Source organism: Castor canadensis, chromosome 17 (assembly GCF_047511655.1).
Source record: "Castor canadensis chromosome 17, mCasCan1.hap1v2, whole genome shotgun sequence".
Lineage (NCBI taxonomy): Eukaryota > Metazoa > Chordata > Mammalia > Rodentia > Castoridae > Castor > Castor canadensis.
The window spans coordinates 12,318,328-12,340,737 of NC_133402.1; the positions used below are offsets into that span (position 1 = coordinate 12,318,328).

General features: G+C 51.5%; 1 protein-coding gene across 5 annotated transcripts in view; it reads right to left on the minus strand.

Moving 5' to 3' along the window:
- Positions 1 to 22,410, minus strand: part of Myh11 (myosin heavy chain 11) — a 104,734-nt gene that overhangs the window by 4,468 nt on the left and 77,856 nt on the right. For 4 of the 5 annotated variants that reach the window (XM_074059619.1, XM_074059618.1, XM_074059621.1 and 1 more), the window contains 20 exons: positions 22,193 to 22,324; positions 21,871 to 22,077; positions 20,505 to 20,642; positions 19,475 to 19,598; positions 19,030 to 19,201; positions 17,344 to 17,556; positions 16,080 to 16,224; positions 12,016 to 12,222; positions 10,543 to 10,647; positions 10,296 to 10,448; positions 9,852 to 10,100; positions 7,743 to 7,955; positions 7,253 to 7,465; positions 6,907 to 7,068; positions 6,474 to 6,602; positions 6,114 to 6,202; positions 5,572 to 5,695; positions 4,331 to 4,539; positions 3,254 to 3,362; positions 2,985 to 3,157 (listed from right to left, as the gene is read on the minus strand). In XM_074059619.1, coding sequence (XP_073915720.1) covers positions 2,985 to 3,157; positions 3,254 to 3,362; positions 4,331 to 4,539; positions 5,572 to 5,695; positions 6,114 to 6,202; positions 6,474 to 6,602; positions 6,907 to 7,068; positions 7,253 to 7,465; positions 7,743 to 7,955; positions 9,852 to 10,100; positions 10,296 to 10,448; positions 10,543 to 10,647; positions 12,016 to 12,222; positions 16,080 to 16,224; positions 17,344 to 17,556; positions 19,030 to 19,201; positions 19,475 to 19,598; positions 20,505 to 20,642; positions 21,871 to 22,077; positions 22,193 to 22,324 — 3,266 coding nt within the window. Of the gene's footprint in view, positions 1 to 2,483; positions 2,485 to 2,984; positions 3,158 to 3,253; positions 3,363 to 4,330; positions 4,540 to 5,571; positions 5,696 to 6,113; positions 6,203 to 6,473; positions 6,603 to 6,906; positions 7,069 to 7,252; positions 7,466 to 7,742; positions 7,956 to 9,851; positions 10,101 to 10,295; positions 10,449 to 10,542; positions 10,648 to 12,015; positions 12,223 to 16,079; positions 16,225 to 17,343; positions 17,557 to 19,029; positions 19,202 to 19,474; positions 19,599 to 20,504; positions 20,643 to 21,870; positions 22,078 to 22,192; positions 22,325 to 22,410 lie in introns of all 5 variants that reach the window. The other variant, XM_074059622.1, reaches the window with a different exon arrangement.

Sequence of the window (22,410 nt, forward strand, 5' to 3'; positions counted from 1 at the left end):
CTGGTCTATCAAGTGGGGACCTATAGCCCCTCATCTTAGAGGCTATTTCTCAGAGCCTCGGTACCCTAAAGCAGCTACCCTCTTCCCCTTCTCAAAGGGGTTTGGCCTCTCCCCTTGTCCTATGTGTGGTCCCCAAAGTCTACAATCTACTCCAGACAATTTCGAGTGGCTGCTGAGCACACTCTCCAGTGATGAACTGCATTGTAAGAAAGGCATTCTCTTTTCAATGTGCTGCTGAAATATGTTTGATGATGTTAGAGACTGTCTGGTGCTGATGTGTGTTTCACTCCCTTTTAACCACAAAGTAGGTCTTTGAGTCATTGTCCTCAATTTAGGGCCTTAGGACTCAATTTTGTTGTGACCTATTGATACAGACAATGCTGGTTTTAAATACAGTGGTACACTCCTGTAATCCCAGCTACTCAGGAGGCCAAGATAGGAGGTTCGCAGTCTGAGGTCAGCCTGGCCAAAGTTAGTAAGATCCTATCTCAAAAACAAGTCTGATGTGGTGGTGCCACCCATGGTCCCAGCTACTTGGGAGGTAGAAGTAGGAGGACCAAGGTCCAAGGCTGCAAGGCAAAAGTTTATAACCCTGTATGAAAAGCAAACTAAAAGCAAAAGAATTGGGGGTGTGACTCAGGTGACAGAGTGCTTACATAAGCAAGTGCCAAGCCTGAGTTCACTCCCCAGTACCACTGACATGTACATAGAGTAAGTTTTATTTGCAAACAAATGACTATATGATGAAAATAGTTAATTTCAAAGAAAACATTAAGCAATGATAAGGCAGGTGGTAACAGACTAAGACAAATGACAGAGGTGGCCTGAGAATGTCTGAAGTTGGTGGTACATCCTTAGGATTCAGTAACTGAAGGTCCCCTTTATGCCTAGTGCCATCCTAGACCCTAGAGATGAACAGACAAAACCCTCTGGGCTCATGGAGCAGAGAGGGAGACAGACCATAATAAAATGGGTGGCAGGGACTCAGAGACAATTAAGTAAGGAAGGAGGAGGAGCGTAGGAAGTGAGGGTGGAAATTTTAGACTGGAAGGGTCACCTTAGGTAAGATCTGTAAAAAAGGGAGACAGCTCTGCAGAGAGTAGGGGAAGAGCTTTCCGAGTAGAAGGGACAGTCCGTGCAAAGGCCCTGAGGCCGTGGATCGCATAGGGCCAAAAGGCATCAAGCATTACAAAGACTTTGCTTTGGCTGCTGTGCTGAGAACAGACTAAAGGACCAGCATGGAACAGGAGGCTCCCAGAGAGGCTGGCAAAGTGATCTCAATGGGGGGTGATCTCAATGGTGGCAAGAAGTACTTAGATTCTCAGTACACAATGTTCTTAAGGGAGAGAAAAACTAAAGAATGACCGCAAGGTTTGCAGTCTGAGTACATGGCAGGCTCATCAGTCCAGTTCCTGAGCTGGGGAGGGCCATCAGAAGACACAGCATGGGGGCCAAGTGCTTGCTTTGGGTGTCAGTGGGGCCTGTGGACATCTGAGTGGGAAGGTCAAGTGGGAATAGAGTCCTGGGAAGATTTTGAACTGGAGATACAAAGTCATTAGCTGAAGATGGAATTCTAGAGCCACAAGACTGGTTGAGATCACTGAGGAAGTAAGTAGAGAGAGAGAGATGAAGGGGAACCAAGATGGTGCCCAGGGTTGTCCAATGGTGGGCAGGTTTCGACATGGAGAGAGATAGCTAGGAAGGTGGGAGGGCAGCCAGGTGAGGGAGGCCCAGAGAAGAAAGTGTACCAAGCAAGAGGAGGGACAGGCTGCATCTGTCACACCAGCTGCTGCTGAATGGGGAGCACCTCAGGGAGTGAGCAGGGCCACCTGCACCTTTCCTCCTGGAGTTGAGAGGTTCCCTAGCAGGGAAGTGGGACTAAGCTTGTTGTAGCCAATGGAATAACTCAATGAGAAGAAAATGCTGCAGGAAGTAAGGCAGGGCCCTGAAGTGCTGGCTGGAGCAAATAAGAGGCCTTGCTATGGGCAGGGGAGGGCAGCTCAGCACGGACCATGAGCACAGATGTCAAAGAGCTGGTGTACATCATATCATGATCGCTTCTGGTTTTTAGTTAAAGGGGAAGTGAGGTTATCAGAGCAGAGAGAGAAGATGAGGGAGGGCACAGGGTGAGCTCCAGGGGCAAGCCAGCCCACTGGGCAGTGGATGGAGCTCTCAGGGTGTGGGGGGGTGGTCTGGTTGTCCCTTGCACTGTGGCCAGGCAGAAGGTGGAAAATTGGGTTTAGCTTGGCTGAGTCCAACATGGAAGAGGCAAACTTTAAGCTGGGCTGTGAAAGGAGAACAGTGGGGTAAAGGCCCCAGAGACAGGGGTTGGCTACAGATGGAAGATGCTCTGGGGGAATCAGGAGGGCCTAGAGCTAGTTATCAGGCCCAAGGAAGTGATGAGACCACAGAGAGGGTCAAGGAATAGAGAGGAATCACAGAGAACAAGTAGCGGGGGAAAGGCAGGAAGCTGGAAGCTAAACCCTTCAGGGAGTGTGTGGGAGAGATGATCATGGAGGTGGAAACAGCTCTGAGCTTGTCAGAGAGAAAAGTGAGGGCAGGGGTCCTCAACAGAGGGTGACTGCAGGCCCAGAGAACATCTGGCAACCTTGAGACATTTAAGGCTGTCCCAATGCCAGATGGGTGATGCCACTGCTTCAAAGGGTAGAGGTCAGAAACACTACCACACACAGGACGGGCCACAGCCAAGAACGATCCAGCCCAAAACGCTCATGGTGCTAAGGACAAGAGCTGAGTAAGAAGGTACAGAGATGCTCAGGAGGGGGGAGGATGGGTAGCTGTCGATGTGGTGCCTCTTCCTGCTCCCCAGGAGTTACAGGAGACAGAAGGTGAGCTCCCCAGGCCACAGTAGTAAGTACTCAGCCGATGACAAAGACAGGAAGGCAGCAAGGGCCTCAGGGACAGGGCTCACTTGCAGCGATGCATGGAGCCCCACGTCCGCTCCCGCAGGCTGCAGCCCTTACCTGAGCTTGCTCTTGAGTGCGTTCACCTCGCGGCCCATGGCCTCATTGCTCTCGGTGGCCTCATCCAGCTCCCGCTGCAGCTTCCGACGGTTGGCATTGATGCGCTGGGACTCTTCCTCTGCCTCCTCCAGCTGCCTCTTGAGTTGCTTGACCTTGGCATTGCCTTTCTCTGCCTGTCAAGGGCAAGGCAGAGGGTCAGGAAGGGTGTGCGGGGGCCGAGGGGCTGGGAGAGGTCTGAGGGGTTGGGAGAGGCCAGGCTGCCTGGCTACCTGCTCCTTGTACTGCTCTGCCATCTTGCGCTCATCCTCCACCTGCAGCAGGACCTCCTTCAGCTTCTTGTCCTTCTGCTTCAGCGTCTTGGTGGCTGCCTGTTTCTCTCTGTGCACGGTGAGGAAAGAGAGGTGGCTTCAGATGGGGTAACAGATTCATCGTTTTGCCCTTCATGAGCCCACCCTTTTCCCCAGCCCCCAAATCAGGACTCATCCCCAAGGATCAGCCAGAGCAAGTAGAATACTGTGACCTTAAAAAGGAATGAGGTACCAAGGCGTGCTACAATGTGAGTGAACCTGGGAAGCATCTCACTAAGAGAAGGAAGCCAGGATACATCACATGTTTCCATTTATAAGTTTCCAGAACAGACCATCCATCGAGACAGGAAGAAGGTTAGTGGTCGCATAGAGCTGGGGTCGATGGGAAGATGGGTGGAGCGATAACTAAAGAGCATTTATTTTTGAGATCATGAAAACATTCTAAAATTGAGTGTGGTGATTGGTTTACATGTCTGCAAATAAGTTAGAAGCCACTGATCATACACTGGGGAGTGGGGACTTGTGCTTGCTAGGTAAGCAATTCTACCACTTGAGCCACATCCCCATCCTTTTGCTTCTAGTTTTTTCAGATCACCTATGGAGCAGCTAAGACCACAGGTTTGCACCACCACTCACTGCAAAGTGAGTTATCAGTAAAGCTGCTGTGGTCTGAAGAATGTAGCTCAGTGGTAAAACACTTGCCTAGCAGGTGCAAAGCGTGGGGTATGGAGAATGCTCCAAGCATCAGTTCTGACTCATGAAGAAGGGGCTCAGTGGGACCCACTGCTGGGCCTGGCCTATGGCAAGCACTGAGGGACCTCGATGGTGCTTCTGACCTCAGCTGCCATGCCAGGAGCAGATGGAGCTTTCTGTAACCTCTGTCTGCAGGGAGATCCTGCCCCCGATACAGGAAGGCTTCCCTTCTTAATTAGGGGTCAACTAAGGCATAGTCACAGCACACACTGCCCATCAGATTTCAAGGATTCTGTCGTACACTGATGGATTTTTTTTCCCAGTGCTGGGGATCAAACCCGATACCTGGCCTCCTGGTCGACCTGTTCTTCCAGCTGTGCGATCTTGGCCTCCAGTGCTGCAATAGTGGACTTGAACTTGGACTTGACCGTCCCCTCCATCTCCTGCAGCTTGCTTCGGAGCTCCTTGTTCTGGCGCTCCAGCTGCTGCCTTGCGCTCTCGTTCTTCTGGGCTGTGCTGCGCTCCGTGGCCAGCTCATTGCTGAGCTGCTCAGCCTGAAGAAGGGGACGTGGGACATGAGGCAGAGAGCACAGGAATCAGGGTGGGCATTGAGCTACAGACCTTCTCCTGCCATCTCCCCCTCCTCCCTCTCCAGCCAACTCCCAGTCACACTAAGACTCAGCTCAGGAGCCAGCTCTTCCAAAAACATCCTGTGCCACCCAGGCTGAGCCAAGATTCTTGGTGCACTTCCCTCCCCATCCTCTGCTCAGTCCCATAGTCTCTACCCTAGACAGGTGGCTTCAGCTCACATGATGGTCCCTGAGCATGTGTCACAATGAATGCTCGGTAAATCTAGGACTTCACCCTTGCTAGGTAAGTGCTGCATGAGCCATTGATTCTGAAGCAGGACCTCCCTACTTAGGCTAGCCTTGAACTTGTAATCCTCCTGCCTCCATGTCCCTTGTAGATGGGATTACAGGTGTGCACCATTACACCCAGCTTTAGAAAATGTTCTCACTTGGCAGAGTCACTGAGGACTCAGTTACAAGGCTAGGGCTTAGGGAAAAAGAAGTGGAGAAGGCCAGGGCCCTCCTCCAAGGCCGCATCATCTAGGGAAGGGAACCAGGTGTGCACTGGCCAGCGAAGAAGCCCCTTCGGGCTGGCGCTCAGTGTTCTGAAGAAAGCAGCTGTGGCTTGGGTATGGTGCGATTGGAAGAGGAGGGAGACGAGCCCTGGGTCCCTAGTTTCAAGTCTCACTCCCTTCTCCCTGGCACACAGCAGGCTTTTGATCCATGCTATTAAACCAAGGCTAGATTTTGAACTTGAACCCTGTTACAGGAGCGATTCGAGACAAAGGACCCCTCCAGTATGGGGGCCAGGGCCTGGGATGGGAGGTCGTGCCCCACTGCAGCCCTCTTGTGCTGTGACGTGCCCTGTGCAGGCACCTAAATGGGATGGAAGACCACCTGCCAATCAGGGACCAGTAGCAGGGCAGCCCTGCTTCCTGGAGCCATCTGGGCTGGTGCACCTGACCCTGGAGGAGCTTCCCCTCCCTCTGGAATCGCCTTGAGCTCAGCATCGCCCACCTGCTGGGTGGCCTTGCGGACTCGGTCACTCATGGCCTCCATGTTGCCCTGCTCCTCCTCCAACTCCTCCTCCAGCTGGGCGATCCGAGCCTCCAGGCGGCGCTTCTCGTCCTGCAGTGCGTTCCTTGGGGGAGTGGGAGGGAACACAGCCACCTTGGGTCCTGCAGTCCCACCCTGGCTTAGGAAATGCCCTCTCCCTGGAAAGGCTGTGCCTCACTTGTGTGGCTCTCATTCTGTAACTGTGGAAACTGAGATGGAGATGAGACATCTTAGCCAAGGTCACTCTGCTAGGAAGCAAGGAAGTCAGGGCTCGCATAGGCCCATTCAGCAAAGCCAGGACACCGTGGGACCAGCTCCTCTCTCTAGGCGCCACCACTCACTCATTCAGAATGAATGACACTGGCCACACCCCCAAAATGGGACATGGAAGAACTCCATGGAGAAAACCTTCCATCACCACATGTAGATTAAATCTGTCCTCTATGGAGGCTCAGATAAGTGCTCAATCAGCAGTAGTGTGGTCGTGGCATCCGAGCCCTTACCTTCCTGACAGGCTGCTGGCCAGCTCCTCTGCCAGCTCCTCCTTCTCCAGGTCAGCTTGCTTGCGAGCCCTCTCAGCTGCTGCGAGGTCCTGCACCAGGGAGGAGAGCGCTGGCTGCCAGGGACAGGCTGAGTCCCACTGAGAAGCCACCCTCCTCCTGTCACCTGGCCCCACAGTCTGTAGAGCCACCTTGGGATACAGGTTTTTGCCCTGAGCTCGGGGAGGCCTCACAGATACATCAGAGAAGAGAACTGTGTGTCTTCTTTTGCTTTCCCTGTGGGGGCCCATTCTTTAGGGAAGAAAATCCATGGGTGCCCAGGCCTGGGGAACCAGGGCTGTCACAGTGAGAGGAAGGCGCTACCTCCTGGAGTTGCATGAGGTCCGCCTCCAGGCTCTTGGCTTTCTTCTCATTCTCTTTGGCTGTAGCAAAGATCTCCTCTCTGGAGGCACGAGCGTCTTCCAGCTCTCTCTGGAAGTCCTTCATCTGAGCCTGAGTGGGGCAACGAAGAATAAGCCATGATGTCCTTATTCAGCCTGGCTCTGCAGAAGGGACATCTCTGTGCCAGCCCCTTGGATCTTCTGCAACTAACCACAGAGAAGTCCCTGATGTGTGGCCTTAACCTCAGCCTCATATGACCAGGTGGCCTCAGCTAGCCTAAGAAGCCACGAGGGCAGCGGCCAGTGCCTGACAATGACGCCCACAGCTAAGTGGGTAGAAAATCACCAGCTGACCTAGGTGAGCTAGGCCTGGAACCTGGTGTGCAGACTTACCTGGGTTGGGAGCTGTCACCCACCTGCAGTTTTCTCAGCTGTTTGATGGCCTCTTCCCTCCCCTTGATGGCCGAGTCGGCCTGAAGCTCCAGGTCCTTCAGGTCCCCCTCAAGCTTCTTCTTGGCTGCCACTGCCAGGGCACGCTGCTTTCGCTCATCCTCCAGTTCTGTCTCGTACTCGTGCAGCTGAGCAAGGGAGAGAGGCACGTGCTGCGGGGGTGCCCCTTGGAGGCTGGTCACTCCTTGAGCCCCAAGGTGCTCACAGCCACCGGTGCAGAGGTTTCTCCCCCAGGTTGACAGGAGAAAATCCTCTCCTTGGACCTGGTAAGGGGTGGTGGCAAGAATGTGCAGGCCTCCCTGATGGGCTCACCTGTCGCTGCAGCTGCCTTCTCTTCTCCTCGTTCTGCTCATCCCGGGCCTGGAGATCCCGCTCGAACTGGCCCTTGAGGGCCTGCATGTTGACCTCCAGCCGAAGTTTGGCATCTTCTGTTGCCTGCAGTTCGTCCTCCAGCTCTTCCAGCTGCGTCTTCATCTCCTCCATCTGCGTCTCCAGGGCGCGCTTGGATTTCTCCAGCTCGTGCACCTGCAGGCAGGGTTTTTACTAAAGCAAGGTGTGACTCCCAAGGAACAGCAGTCAGAGAGATGGCTGTGGCCCCTTTCTTGCAGGATGCACAACCAGAGACCTGAGTCCTAGCAGCTGTTCCCAGCCTCCCGTCTCTGTGTCAGGCTGGGGACCTGCCACTTGGTCCTAATGGTTGCTCAGTGTAAAGGAGGCACAGAGCTAGCCCCTCAGGCTGATACACCACGCTGAGGCTGGATGGTGACATGGGGACGAGCAGAGCGCATCATGAGCCACTTACATTCTTGCCCACGTCGTCCTTGGAGCTGACCAGGTCTTCCATCTCGGCTTTGAGCATTTTGTTGGTCCTCTCCAGTTCCTCCTTGGCTTCCAGGGCCTCCTCGAGGGCCCGGGCCAGGGACAAGGCCTTGGTTTCCTTTTCCCTGGCTTCAGCCTCAGCTCGGTCCCTCTCATCTGCGTATTTGGAAGAGATGTTCTTCTCCTCGGCTAGCAACTGCAACACAACAGTGTTCCACTGAATGTACCCAGGAGCAGGTATAAGTAATTTAGAGTCCTATAGAAGTTTTTTATAATAATCTCTCTCAGTTCAGGTATAGTGGCTCATACCTGTAATCCCAGCTACTTGGGAGGCAAAGACAGGAAGATTATGGTTTGAGGCCAGCCTGTGCATAAAGTTATTGAGACCGTATCTCAAAAGAACAAGCCAGGCATGGTGGCCAGGTTCAAGGCAGAGGGAAGAGGACTGCAGTCCGAGGCAAGCCTCTACAAAAAGTGTGTTAGGGTGAACAAAAAGAAGTCATGTTGGAACTGAATCCCCGCTCCCTTGAAGGTGACTTACTGAAAACTCTCCACACAGCCCTAAAGAAAAATAGACATTGGCCTTAAGCCATGACCCACTTGTAAGCCATTATCTCGGGAAGGTCAGAGGGTCATTGAGGATTATCCTGTCCAGTGACCTTTCTGGGACTTGTCTACCCAGGCCAGCCTCTACAAAAAGTGTAAGTCCCTATCTGAAAAATAACTAAAGCAAAAAGGGTTGGGGAGGTGGCTCAAGTGGTAGGGCACCTGCCTAGCAAGTGTGAGCCCCTCAGTTCAAAACCCCAGTATCACTAAAAAAAAAAAAAAATCTTGCTTTTGTCTTCTAGCTTAAGTCGCTCATGTTGGTTGGAACATCTTGCTACTGAGGGCAAAGCAAGATCAAATGCTACCAGAGGCCACTTATTCTTTTGCTGCTACAGGGCCACAAGCAGCCATCTCCCAAGGCAGGGAAATGGTGAGTATGGCTTGATTGGCTTAGCCCTCCACTTGGAGAATAAGCAGATGGATCCTTGTCTTCAGAAAGCAGAGCATTACAGATTGTGACTCACAGAACTAAGCAAAGACAGGTTAGTAATGCAGCCCCCCCAACAGCACGGACCCCGCCCCCCACGCGCTCCACCACTCGAGCCACACCCATTAGTTTGTTTTCTTGAGACAGGTTTTCATTGTTTTTCCTTTTTGCTGTACTAGGGTTTGAACTCAGGGCCTCACACTTGCTAGGCAGGCTCTCTATCACTTGAGTCGCTCTGCCAGCTGAGACACGGTTTCATGATGTAGCCCAGGCTAGCCTTGAACTTGGAATCCTCCTGCCTCGGCCTCTGCAATGCTGGGGTAAGAGACATACACTACCTTACCCAGCGGCATGATTAATTTTCAAAATGAGCTCTAGTTAATACGAAATGTTGAGGAAGTGAGGGAGAAGTATACAGGTGTCTGCGATTTGGGTGCCTTGAAAGCACCCAAAATATAAAACACGATTGATAGATAGGATTCACCCTATGAATAAGGACGTGTGAAGTGCTTGTAGTCAAATGTCAATGATTGAACCCAGGTGGTGGCTGTACAGGTGTGCACTGTGTCATTCCTTCCACTTTGCAGTGTACTTGACATTTCACTTCATGAAATGTTAGGGCAGAGTGGGATTAAAGAGCAGAAACTTTGAATTACTGTGTGTGTGTGTGTGTGTGTGTATGTGTGTGTGTGTGTGTGTGTGTGTGTGTGTGTGGCAGTGCTGGGGTTTGAACTCGGCCTCAGGCTTGCTAGGCAGACGCTCTTACTGCCAGAGCCACTCTGCCAGCCCCTCTTGTTATACTCAACAGGTATTCCATGAATGTTCACTGAGGAGGTAAAATCTATGAACCTCATTCCTTACTGGAGTTGGAAACTAAGGTGTCACTCTTTGCAGGTGGCCCTCATAATACTGGTGTCCTCACTCTGATTTACTGGCCCTCTCGTGGTCACCCAAGGCAAGATCAGACAGTTTTCCATTGCTTCTAGCAAAGCAGGGATGCGATGCAGACACCAGCCACCACCCCGTGTCCCAGGCCAGGCTGGGGACTCTTGCTCCTACCTGATCAAACTTCTTCTGTTTCTTTTCCAGGTTGGACACCAGTTGCCGCTGGTTGTCCAAATCAACGACCAGGTCGTCCAGCTCCTGCTGAAGCCTGGTCTTGGTCTTTTCCAGTTTGTCGTAAGCAGCGGCTTTCTCTTCATACTGCTGGGTGAGGCTCTCGATCTCTTTCTGGAACCTCTTCTTCCCCTCTTCCATGGCTTCCACCGTGCTGGCAAAGTCCTGTAGCTTCTTCTTTGAGTCAGAGAGCTGAAATGACAGGCAGGGCAGGGTGGGGTGAGGACAGAGCTGGGAGTGACCCCAAGCCTGCCCACCAGGCCTTCCCATTAAGAAAACGCAACAGCAGGGGGAGCTGGTGAGCAAGCAAGATGGTGGCCACACTCAGCTCAATCCAAAAGAGAATTCCAGGCCCAGAAGGAAAGGAGCGAGGATCCGGGTGGGCACCTGGATGTTGAGAGTGGAGATGTGGCGCTCCAGATTCTGCTTGGCCTCCATCTCCTCATCCAGCTGGTCTTGCAGGCTGTTCCTCTCGTCCTCCAGCTGGCGCAGCTTGGTTGACACGTTAAGCTTCTGCCGGGTTTCTTCTTGAAGCAGCTCCTACGGGAAGCACACACGGAGGTGCCATGCCAGGGAGCCACCCCAAGGAAGGTCGCCTCCCAGGTCCCCCTGCCGGATGTGGCAGGGTCCTCACCTGGGTGTCCTGGAGCTGGGATCCGAGGGATGTCACATCCTTGGCCAGTTTGATGGCCTTGCCCTCCGCCTCATTGAGCATGCCTGTGACACTCTCCACTTCATTCTGGGGGTGCCAAGAGACTTGGTTAGTCGAAACTTCTAGGACAGGATCTTTATTAGACAAGAAGAAACTCTTTTTTGCTCAACAAGACATCCCATGCCTCCATGGGATAGGCCTGGAGGTGTCCAGTGCAGAAGAAAGTACCTTTGGCTCCTAAGGGAGGCCGATCATACAAGTCGGGGCTCCTGGCCATGGACTATGCAGTTCTGAGAACCTATTTGAACCCCAACCATCTTGACCGGGCCCTGACCCAACTAATTGAACCCTGCCAGGGGTAGCAAAGATGAGGAACAGGTCTGAGAGGCCTGTTGCTGACAGACTGGATGGCACGTGATTATCCACAGGCTCCTGTCCCCACCTTCCCTATGCTTTGCCTTTTCACCAACCCTCATAGTACAGCCAAAGATGCAGACCCCAAAGGTGAAAAGCCCTCTACTGCATCTCAGCCTTCTACTCCAGCCCCTGGTGTCCCTGAAAAGGTCAGATTGAAGATGTTAGCTGTCACTCTTCTCCCATTTACAATGAGGACATGGATGACCTTGACTCTGTTATTCCAGGACATTGTGTGTTTTAGGGTGGCAAAAGCCCTACTACCAATTGTCTGTGTTTAAAAAAAAAATCATACTGAGTATTTCCTCTGCCCCCTTGTCCCAGGCTGTAAACACATTATTTAGCAAACTTTTTGCCATTTTCCATGACTGCAAAGTCAGGTTAAATATGTCTTCAAAACCAAATTAAATAGACTAAGTCATCCCTTGGTTTACCACCCTTCAACAGTGCCTCATCACTCAGAGTAAAGACCAGCATTCACCTAATGGGACCCCGAAGGTCTTTCCTTATCTGGCCACACCCACCTCCTCTAGTCCCATTCTGTACTGTGTTTCTCCTCCCAACTTGGTACTTCAATGCTACTAGCCTTGTCTGGCCACTGGGCCTTTGCACATGCTGTCCCTCTGCCAGGCAGGCTTTAATTTATCCATCTGATGAGAGTCTTCTCAAAAGAGGCTTCCCTGACTCCTCCCACCCAGGCCAGGCTCCCATAGTATTTACACTTATGACTTTTGTGCCTCCCCTTCCAGGATGATTTTACATCCATTTGTGTGATCAGCAATGTCTTCTCCTTGCCCCACCAGGCTGGAGTTCTACTAGGACAAGGACAGTGGATGCTTTCTTCCTTGCTCTTGTATCTCAGGATTAACCACAGGGCTGAGCATACAGCAGGTACTCAATAAATGCTTGCTGAGTGTGTGGATGCAGATTTTTACAAGATTAGATTGGACATGGAGACCACCTCCCTGGCAGCTGACTTGCTGGAGCCAGAGGGACTTGGGTCAGCCAAGCAGCACCTCCGGCCGCACACCTGCGCCTCACCTGCAGCTTGTGTACTTTGTCATTGAGCTCAGCCCGGGCACGTTCCCCATCGCTGTACTTGTTCTGCAGCTCCTGCAGCTGCACCTCCAGCTTCTTCCTCTTGTGTTCCACCTCCTGCTTTGCCTGGCCCAGGACACGCAGCTCACTGGCCAGGTCTGCGTTCTCCTTCTCCAGTGTCTGCTTGGTCTTGTCCAGATTCGCCTTGGCCTGGCCCAGGAAGTAGAGGAGGGAGATGTGAGGGCCGTGGCTGTGGTCGTGGTTAACGTCCTCCTGTTTCCCTTCCTCCCTCCCACTGGCTGTGCTGGACACTCTCAGGTCTGGGGTGGTGGGGGTTGGCAGCACAGAACCCTGGCAAGTCTTCTGGGATTCTGTTTTCCTAAAGCATGCAGTTATGAACTGCTATCCCATGAGCTACACCCAACCTGCTGGCGGGTCTCCTTTGACCCTTTCTGTACTTAAAAAAAAAAAAATCAGTTGGTAATATTTTAATAGATTTCATATAAAAATCTGCACTCCTAGCTTTTTTAAAAAAAATAATGTTCTGGTCAAGCATGGTGGGGCATACTTGTAATCCCAGCTACTCAAGAGGCAGAGGTAGGAGGATCATGGTCTGAGGCAAAAGCATAAGACCCTATCTGAAAAATAACTACAGTAAAAAGGGCTGGGGAGTGGCTCAAGAGGTAGACAGGTTGCCTAGCAAGCACAAGGCCCTGACTTCAAACCACAATACTGAAAAAAAAAAAAAAATATATATATATATATATATATATATATATAAAATAAAATAATTTTCCCCCAGCCTGCTTAGAATCCAGGGTTACAAGTCAGAACTGAAGTTGTCAGAGGTCAAGTACAGACAGTACTCTTTTATCTTGTGCCTGAGGTAGGCAGTGTTTAAAAGCAGAGTCCTTCCAAAGAGGCTTAGCTGTGAATGTGGGGTGTGCCTTCTAGGCCCTATTTCTGTCTTAAGGAATGGCCAGCTCCTGTCTGGGGCCCCATCCAGAAAATTCAAGGGGACATGTACAGCTCTTTATTGCCCAGAGGGCCAGTCATTTCAAAAGGTGGGAATGAGCTGGTGATAGGTGGCTCATACCTGTAATCTCAGCTACTCAGGAGGCAGAAGCAAGAGGATCAAGAGTTTGAGGCCATCCTGAGTAAAATGAGTGAGACCCTGTCTCAAAAATAAAATTTAAAAAAATGCTGGAGGTGTGGCTCAAGTAGAGCGCCTATCCAGTGAGTCTGAGGCCCTGGTGTCAATCCTCAGTACCACTCCCCCTAAAGGGTGGGTACAGCCCAGTTAAGCATAAAAAATGGAAGACCACTGAAAGCAGAAATGGACACTATGTTTATAACTAGCAAAATGTTATTTAGCCAAAATATACAGAATGGTCAAATTGTTTAAGGCTAATATTCAGATCCCACTTGACAGATAAATGGGACACGAACAAGTGTCCCTGCATTCAGTTGAAGAGTGAAGGCGAGTTTGGTTTGGGACATCACTTTCTTTTTTTAGTGGGCCTGGAGTTTGAACTCAGGGCTTCGTGCTTACAAGGCAGCCACTCTACTATGTGAGTCACACCCCCAGTACATTTTGCTCTGGTTATTTTGGAGATGGGAGTCTCCCAAACTATTTGCCCAGGCTGGTCTTGAACCTTGATCCTCCCAATCTCAGTCTCCCAAGTAGCTAGGATTATAGGCATGAGCCACGGGTGACTGGCTGAGACAGCACTCACAGGGTGGTCCCTGTGGAGAGCTGATTATGAGAAGCCTATGAGAACTGGACATAGCACAGCTGTGCCCAATGTTCTGTAGGCTGAGTTTGGCACAACCCTGGCCACAGAAGAGGAAAATGCACAGCAGCTGCTTTTCCCAAGTTGTTTGTGTTCAGAGAAGTAGAAACGCAGGTTTCTCTTGTTACAATGTCATGCCCTCCCCAACTGCTGCTCCATCTCCTTGTTTACCACCAGGTATAAAAGACTTGTTGAAGGAGGCCAGGGGTGGCTTTGGGCTTTTGGCTTTGGCTTTTTGATGTGGGAGGCTTTGGAAGGGAAAAGGATTGCGGAAGGGAAAAGAATTGCTGAAAGGGAATTGCCAAAGGGGAATTGCTAAAGAGGGGTTGATAGAAAGTCTGCACTGAGAACTTTATACATAGGCTTTAGAAAAGCTAAGCTAAAGAAAAGGTGAAGAGAACATGGGAGAGTGCAAGTCTGAGGGCAAAGACTTTAAGAGAGATAATTCTAAAGAAAAGCTAAGAAAGAACATGGGACAGTGCAAGTCTAAGGGAAGAAACTTTAAAGAACAGAAAAGAAGACTTTAGAAGTGAGGTTTTAAAGAACTGTAAAGGAGTAAGGCCTTAAAGAATAAAGATAGAGAAAAGAAGCAAAATAAAATGAAGAGAATAATAGAGAACAGAAGCAGTAAGACTGGTGCTCCATCTGAGTACCCAACACACCTGGCCCCAACTTTGTTTCTGTCTGTCTGTCCTGTGTCCTTTCTGCATCTCCAGTCACTGCCCAGTTAGCCCCAGTTAGGTTCAGTAATAACAAGGGAGTGAGAGAAAGCTCACTCCAGTCCCAAGACCCCCTCCATCAGGACCGAGGGGGAGTCTAGAAATTGCATTTAACAAGGGACATAGCTGGGATGGGATGAGACCATGATAAGCACTAAGTTCTTAACTTAGTGCAAAGATGAAGACTACAGTTCTCAGAAAAGTGCCTGGAAAACCACCTCATAGAAGGGTGTTCATCTGGACTGGCGACAGAAACCAATGCAAAGTCTCAGTGAAGTTTAGCAAATGCTGTGTGGTCCTCCCCCCACCCCAGTGGGGGAGAGATGGAGTGTGGAGGAGCCGTGACACTGAGGGCCAGAGGCGATGAGCCAGGAGCTCACAGCTAAAATCCCAGCCCTGGAGCTGGAGGGCAAGGGGAGCCTCCAAAGGGAGAAAAATGGCCTCCAGGTAAGATCTTCAGAATGCCTCCAGTGCCAGACACCAATCCCAGACACCACACGTGACCCAACCCTGGGACAGAGAGCTGTTCGAGCCTGCCGCTCTTAAACTATGCCACCAGGGCTGGGGACTTGGCTCAAGTGGTAGAGCTCCTGCCTAGCAAGAGCCAGACCCAAAGTTCAAAGGCCCAGTACTGCAAAACAAACTCTGCACCGAGAGCCGTGTTGTCACTGAAATTGAATGACAGTTTTCTTCCAGCCTGCAGAGAACGCTCTCTGTTTTATGTTAGTTAAACCTCCCAGTCCCTGAGGGGTGCTGGGTTGTAGACTCGGCCCTGTAGAGGCCAGGAGGGAGGCCCAGAGCCAGATGGCGACTCTGGTGTGAGTCACTGGTGTGTCATGTACTAGCTGGGCGGCTGGACCCAAGTCTAAACATGAAATTCCTTTGTTTCATCTACACGTGGCCTGAAGATAACTTTATACGATATCTTTTTTTATTTTTATTTTTGGCAGTACTGGAGTTTGAACTCACATGCTTGTCTAGGCAAATGCTTACAGCCACACTCCCAGCCCTTTTAGCATTAGCTATTTTTCAGATGGGGTCTCACTTTTGCCTGGCACTGCCCACAGACCTTGATCCTCCTACTTATGATTCCCACATAGCTAGGATTACAGGTGTGTGTCACCCTGCCTGCTTGGTGTTTCTGTTTTTGTTTGTTTTTTGCAGTACTTGGAACTGAACTTAAGCCTTACACATGCTAGGCAAATACTGTACCACTGGACTACACCCTTGCACCTGCCCAGTCTGGCTTGTTTTGAGATGAGGTCTTGCTAACTTTGTGTGGGGGCTGGCCTCAAACCATGATTCTCCTGATTTCTGCCTCCTAAGTAGTTGGGATTACAAGCGTGAGCCACCTCACCCAGCTATCCATTATCTTTAGTGCACCTGGCTGTGACCCATCACGTGAGGTCAGGTGTGGAATTTTCCACTTGTGGTGCACAAAAGTTTTGGATTTTGGAGCCTTGTAGACTTTTGGACGAGGATGCTCAATCCGTAATTGCACGGAGATGTGGTCACACTGCATTTCTGCATTGTCACTAAGAGCATCGCAACGCACCCTCTTGAACTGCTCCAGTTGGTCCGTGAGCTCCTCCACCACCTGCGTGTGCTTCTGCCTCATCTCCTGCACCTGGGCCTCATGAGACCGGGTCTCCTCGTCCAGAGCCTTCTTCAGGACAGTCACCTCCTGCTCTCTCTTAGCCCTTGGCAAGACGAACACAGCAGATGGTACTCAGGCCAAGACAGGTTTGCCTCCCACAGCACTGTGCAAAGGGAGAAGAGCTCTCCCGGGACCCAGCGCTGGCTCTCATTACCACCCTTCCCTTGCTGTGTGACCTTAAGAGATTCACCAAACCTCTCTGGGCTGAAGTTTTTTCAGCTGTGAAATGTGGAGTTTATTACCCGTCTAGAATCTCTCTCATGGGTGACAAACGAATATGCAAAAATAGTAAAAGAATGTCTGTGATCTGTGACATCTTCCTAAACGTGAATACTGGCTCTTACTTCTTGAGTACTTACAGCATGCTAGGCTCTGAGCTAAGACTTTTTAATACATCATCTCTTCCTCAAAGCAGCCCTAAGAGGCAGAGACATTACTATTTCCATTTTACAGACGAGGAAATTAAGGCAGGGTAAGCAGCCTGCCCAGGGGGTCTTACCCACTGTGTGACATAACCATGACTTAGAGCCCACACTGGGCTTTTCTGTATTGCTGACCAGGTGGGAGGGGAGAAGAAAGCTGTGTGGCCTCTAAGTGCAGGTGAGCAACCCAGCACAAAACCCGAGTGTGGGAAACAAACCTCTGGCACACAGTGTCAGCACAGCGTCTGGCACAGGATGGATTCCAAGTACAGTTTTGTTTGTTGAGTGAACACGTAACCTAGTTTCACTAGAGTCAGCTTCATTATCTGGCAGGTACTCTATTGTTGTTTTGTTGTGGTCTGTTTACTTGGAGTGAATCTTAAGCTGAAGACCATCTTATGATTAGTATTTTAAAAATTTAACGCAAATCGTACTCTCGGCGATTTACTTATGCACGCTGACAAAAAGACAGGAAGAAGTTACTCAAATGTTAACTGAGTGGGACTGAAGGTGAAAAATTTCTGATGACTGCTTTCTGTTGTTCTCTAATTGAGTATGTGTTACTGTGGTGATGCAAAATGAGATTAGGCACACTCACGCTGTTGTTAGGACAAGGTGCAGTCGGCAGTCAGGGCACAGGGCGTGAAAATCCCGTGCTTCGGTTCTGCATGGGTCAGTGATCTTTCCTTCCCCTTCCCCTTCCCCTCCCCCACACGCACAGGGGCCGCTGGTCCTCGCACCTGAGCTCCTGCTGGGTGGCTGTACTGTCCAGTGTGTCCTCCAGCTCGGTCTTCAGCGCCTCCAGCTCCTCCCCCAGGTCTCTTTTCTGCTTCTCCGCCTTGTTCCTCGCTGCACGCTCCGAGTCCAGGTCCTCCTGCAGGTCTGAGATGTGACCCTCCAGCTCTCGAATCTTCTTCAGGGCATTGTTCTTCTGGGCGATTTCATCGTCCAGCCTGTCAGGGAGGGGCCACCGGGATTAAGACCCCAGGGCCATGAAGGCTGGGTCACCATGCCACCAAAAACATCCTGGGGACCAGCCACAGTGTTCCAAGGATATCAGAACGCATCCTACCCATGTCCCTAAGACACGAGGGACTGCTTCTTGCTATACTGGACAGCTTGGAGATTTACACATGGGACGAGAATGCCAGGTCTGATATAAAAAAAAGCAGGTGATAGCAGACGTGGTCATGCACACCTGTGATCCCAGGACTCAGGAGGCTGAGAGAGGAGGATTGGGAGTTCAAGGCCAACCTGGGATACATAACCAGACCCTCTCTCAAAAAAAAAAGAAAAAGGAAAAAAATGAAGGTATTTGTATTTGTGTGTGTGTATAAACATCAGTCCCAGACCAGCAAGGTGCCTGGTTCACAGCAAGTACTTAATAAATGCTTTCTTTGTCATATATGTACATATGTTTTCAGTGCTGGGGATCGAACCCAGGGCCTCACACCCCTAGCCTCTAGTAGATGCTTTCTGAATATTGAACAATTATTTGCCCTCCTTCGTTTGCTCAAACAGTGACCAAGCCCCACTCTGTGCCATGCACTTGCAGCGGCACGGTGAAACTGACGTCTGCTTTGATGGATGGACAGTGAGGAAGGACACAGAGCCCAGGGACAGGCGAGTGCTCTTCTGTCACTGTGCTTGTAGGCAGAGCAGTTGGGGCAGGGTGGGACCGGAGGTGACAGCCAGGCTCAGGCACTGGCTCTTTCCCAGTAAGTGGCCAGGTTTGGGAGCAGGCTCACGCCCCAGAGTGACCTTTGCAGCCATCACCCCAGCACTGTCCTGTAGCCCAAGTTAGAAGAGAGAAGAGCCAGGGGACTGTTCAGAAACCTCTGATCCCAGTTCTCCCTGTTGGAGGTGAGAGACACCTGGTCATCACCCCAGTGAAGGTGACAGCAGCACCTGGCCAGGCATCTGCAAAGGCACTGCTGGAGAGCTTCGGGCAGAGCCAGCAGGGGAATAAGTGACAGTTGTTATGCTCAGTGTCCCCAGTGTGAGGCCGGCTACACACCAGGAAAAGGGAAAGACGAATGAGGTGGGAGTGGGGAGCGGCTCTGGAAGGACAGGTGACCCAGGGCCACTGCGTTTGTAGGTAGGGGAGAAGGGCAGGCACAAGCCAGGAGGAGATTTGGATCCATTTGCAATGGAAGTGGACTCAGTGGGCAAGTGGAGACTTAGAGCTGGGGTGGGGACCAGAAAGGCCTGGGCATCCCAGAGGTAGCACCAATCCCACAGGAGAAGGGAGACAGCAAGGTGAGGATGTGTTTGTAGGGACAAGAAGAAAGTCAGCAGTGAGGCTGGGAGGCCTGGCCTGGGAAGCAAAGTCCATGCCAAGGTCCTGGGGCCACCTCAACTAAGAAAACCATTATGACTGGCAGTGAACACAGAGTGACACACCCAGCTGGCCAGCCATTAGCTACCTGGCCAGGGCCGCCTGCAGCTCCTCCTCTTTCTTGGCCAGCTGCATCCTAAGTTCTGCAATCTGTGCCTGGAGGTCGGCGATCTGCTCGTGCAAGTCACTGGCTTCACCATCCAGCTTCCGTTTCAGCTTCTCCAGCTCCTGTCGGCTCTTCTCCTCCTTCTTCAGCCGCACTGCAACAGAGCCAGGGCCGCCTCAGGAGGTGGGTGTACCAGGAGGACGCCTGGAGTGAGCCTTTCTGCTCAGACTTCACACGGGCGACATCCTCGGGCCCAGCCCTTGTCCCACAGAGGGAAAGTCAGGCCTGACAGAAGCCACCTGTAGGACCACTGTGCCCTGGATGGAGTCTGTCATTCAGAGCAACCAGCCACTCAGGGATTCTTTCTGCCTCCCCTGGTTTGGAAGACACCCACTGGACGCCTGTTCAGGTGATAGTGATGGCTTACCTTCGAGTTCTGAAATCATGGACTCATGTTTGTTCTTCAGTTTCGTGAGGTTCTTGGCTTTTTCCTCCTCTTCTGCTAGATTCGTCGTCAAGTCACTGACCCTCTCTTCAAGAAGTTTTCGTTCCTTTGTGGGGGAAAGAGAAAGAAACAGTGGTAGCTTTTTTGCTTTCCTCTATGACCTGTATTTTACTTTTAGTTTTTTTCTAAATAAACCCACATTTTAGTCAAATGCAAATTACATGTTTTGTTTTGTGCAGCACTGGGGTTTGAACTCAGGGCCTCATACTTGCTAGGCAGGTGCTGACTGCTTAAGCCACTCCACCAGCCCTTTTGACGATGGGTTTTTTTTTTTGTTGAGATAGGGTCTCTTGAACTATTTGCCTAGGGCTGGCTTTGAACCAAGATCCTCCTGAGTAGCTAGAATTATAGGCCTGCCCAAACCACAGTTTTCAATGGCAAAGAGAAGTCTCTTAACAGTTTCCCAAACTGGCCGCTTCTCCCGTCATGCCGTCTGCCCCTCACACTCACGTTCAGCTGAAGGGGATATCTTTCCAACCATGAGCCAGCTGGTCTCTGCCTCGGGGCCTTAGCCCAGTGGACCATTGGGCTGCTGTGCTGTTCCATTCCTCTTTCTCTAACTGCTTCTCATTCTACAGGTTTCCACTTAAATGTTTCCTCCCCCAGGAAGTCTTCCCTGAATACCCTCCTCCATTCCCAAGGGCTCTACTCTTGTGAACACCCTCAGAGCCCTGGGACAGTGGTAATTAAGAGTTATTTGGAGTGCAAGTCCCCACCCCCATTCACAGCAAGGGCTTTCAACACCACCCATGCCCTGCACCTAGCACAGGGCGGGGCTCACAGGAAGGGTGCAGTTGATACCCAGCTCAAAGTACTCCAAGGAGAACAGTGCTTATTCACTGGGGTGACCAGCTTGTCCCCATTTGCCCAGGGCTCTTCTGCCTTAGGCACTGGAAGTGCCATGTCCCCGGTGAGCCTGGCATTTCTAACACGGAGGCTCTGCCCTACTCACTTTGGACAGTTTATTGTTCTGATCATCCATGACTAGGATGTCGTCCTCCAGTTTCTTGATCTTGGCCTCGGCTGTGACTTTCTCAAGTTGTAGCTTCTGCCGGGCAGCTTCCTCTTCCTCTAGCTGCTCTTCCAGGTCCTTTGTCGGGGAGGAAAAGAATCACCGCTTCACTTAGAACCAAGTCGTCTCAGGGGATTCAGAACTAACCAGCGCTGAGGCCTGGCCTAGTGGCGCCCTGAACTCTGAAGTCTCCTTCCGAAAGGAAGAAAGAAGAGGATCAGGTAAGCTGCTCTGCTTTGTGGAGTTTGGTGGGTACCATCGCCGTTCAAAAATATGCCCAAGAGGCCTGGCAGATGGTTCAAGTGGTAACAACACCTGCCTAGCAAGCATGAGGCCCTGAGTTCAAACCCTAGTACCACCAAAAAAAAGAAAAAAATTAAAAATATGTCCACCTGTCTTGAAGAGGTGAAACCCAATTCCCTGCCCCTTGGGTGTTGGCTTGGCCTATGCCAGGCACCTAATATATGCAAAAAGGAGGAAGTAACAGAGGTAACTTCAGAGATGGGGCTGTAAGAGGCATCCTGCCTTCCTCCCTTCTCCTTCCTGGGACAGCCTGCCACCATGTTGTCATGACACCCATGGAGCCCCAGGGACAGGTCCATGTGCTGAGAGGCTGAGGCCTGTGACGTCCATGTACGTGAGCCATGTGGAAGTGGATTGTCAGCCAAGTTGAGCCTTCAAATGCCTGTGGCCTTGGCTGACATCCTGACTGCAAACCTCATGAGAGACATCCCCTCTAGAACTATCCAGCTAAGCCCCAGGTTGCTAACTCTGTGTAATAAATATATATTATTTTGAGGTGCAAAGTTTGGGCTGTTTTGTTATGCAGCTACCCTGACAAGTACAATTACCCCTCCCACCAGGCTGCTATTGGGTGATTCTGTGTCAGCCCACAGAAGGCAGGGCAGTGGGAAAGAGTGGGCTCTTCCCCTGCCCCCCACCATTTTTTAGTAGTACTCAGTGCCTTATATTTGCTAAGCAAGTGTTCTACCACTTGAACCATGCCCCCAATCCTTTTGTTTTTAGTTATTTTTTGGGTAAGATTAAATCCATTTGCCTGGACCAGCCTTGGACCTTGATCCTCCTACCTCCACCTCCCAAGTAGCTGGGATTATAGGTGTGCATCACCACTCACAGCCCCAGAGGGAGCTCTTGAAGAGACTCGTGTTCAATCCCTGCTCTAGTTCTGTGGCCAGGGGCAGACAGCTATCCCACTCTCTTCATCTGCCCAGCAAGGACACGTATCACCAGACGTTCATGGTGAGGACCCAGTGATTTGACCCCACCACAGGCAGCAATGCCTCACCAGCATCTGTTGGGCCATCTTCTTCCTCTCTGCCTGCAGCTGCTGGCTGCGGTCCTCCTCCTCCTCCAGGCGAGCCTCCATCTCGTGCAGGATCTCCTCCAGCTCCTGCTTCTTGGCTGCCAGCCGGACCCGCATCTCCTCAGCCTCTGCATACAGCTCGGTCTCTGCCTGCAGCTGCTCCTGTAGCAGGTTCTTCTCCTCGGCCAGCTGCACGTGGGGGCAGGAGGTGGCCGGTGAGCGGGGAGGCTCACCCTGCCCTTGGCTGAACCCTGGGCCCATGGACAGCTGCAGCCCTGGCCGCACGGACGCCCCCTGTCCACACCTGCGAGTGCTTCTGCTCCAGCTCCTTGAGCTCACTCTCTGCCTTCTGCTGCCGCTCCTTGATCTTCTGCAGCTCGTCCTCCTTGGCCTGCATCTCCTCCTCCTGCCGTGTCACCTGCAGCAGTGGCTTTACCTGCACACACACATGGACAGCCGTCATTTGCGCTTGTGGTCATCACACATTAAATCAGGAGTTATAAGCTGTGGACCATTTTGCCC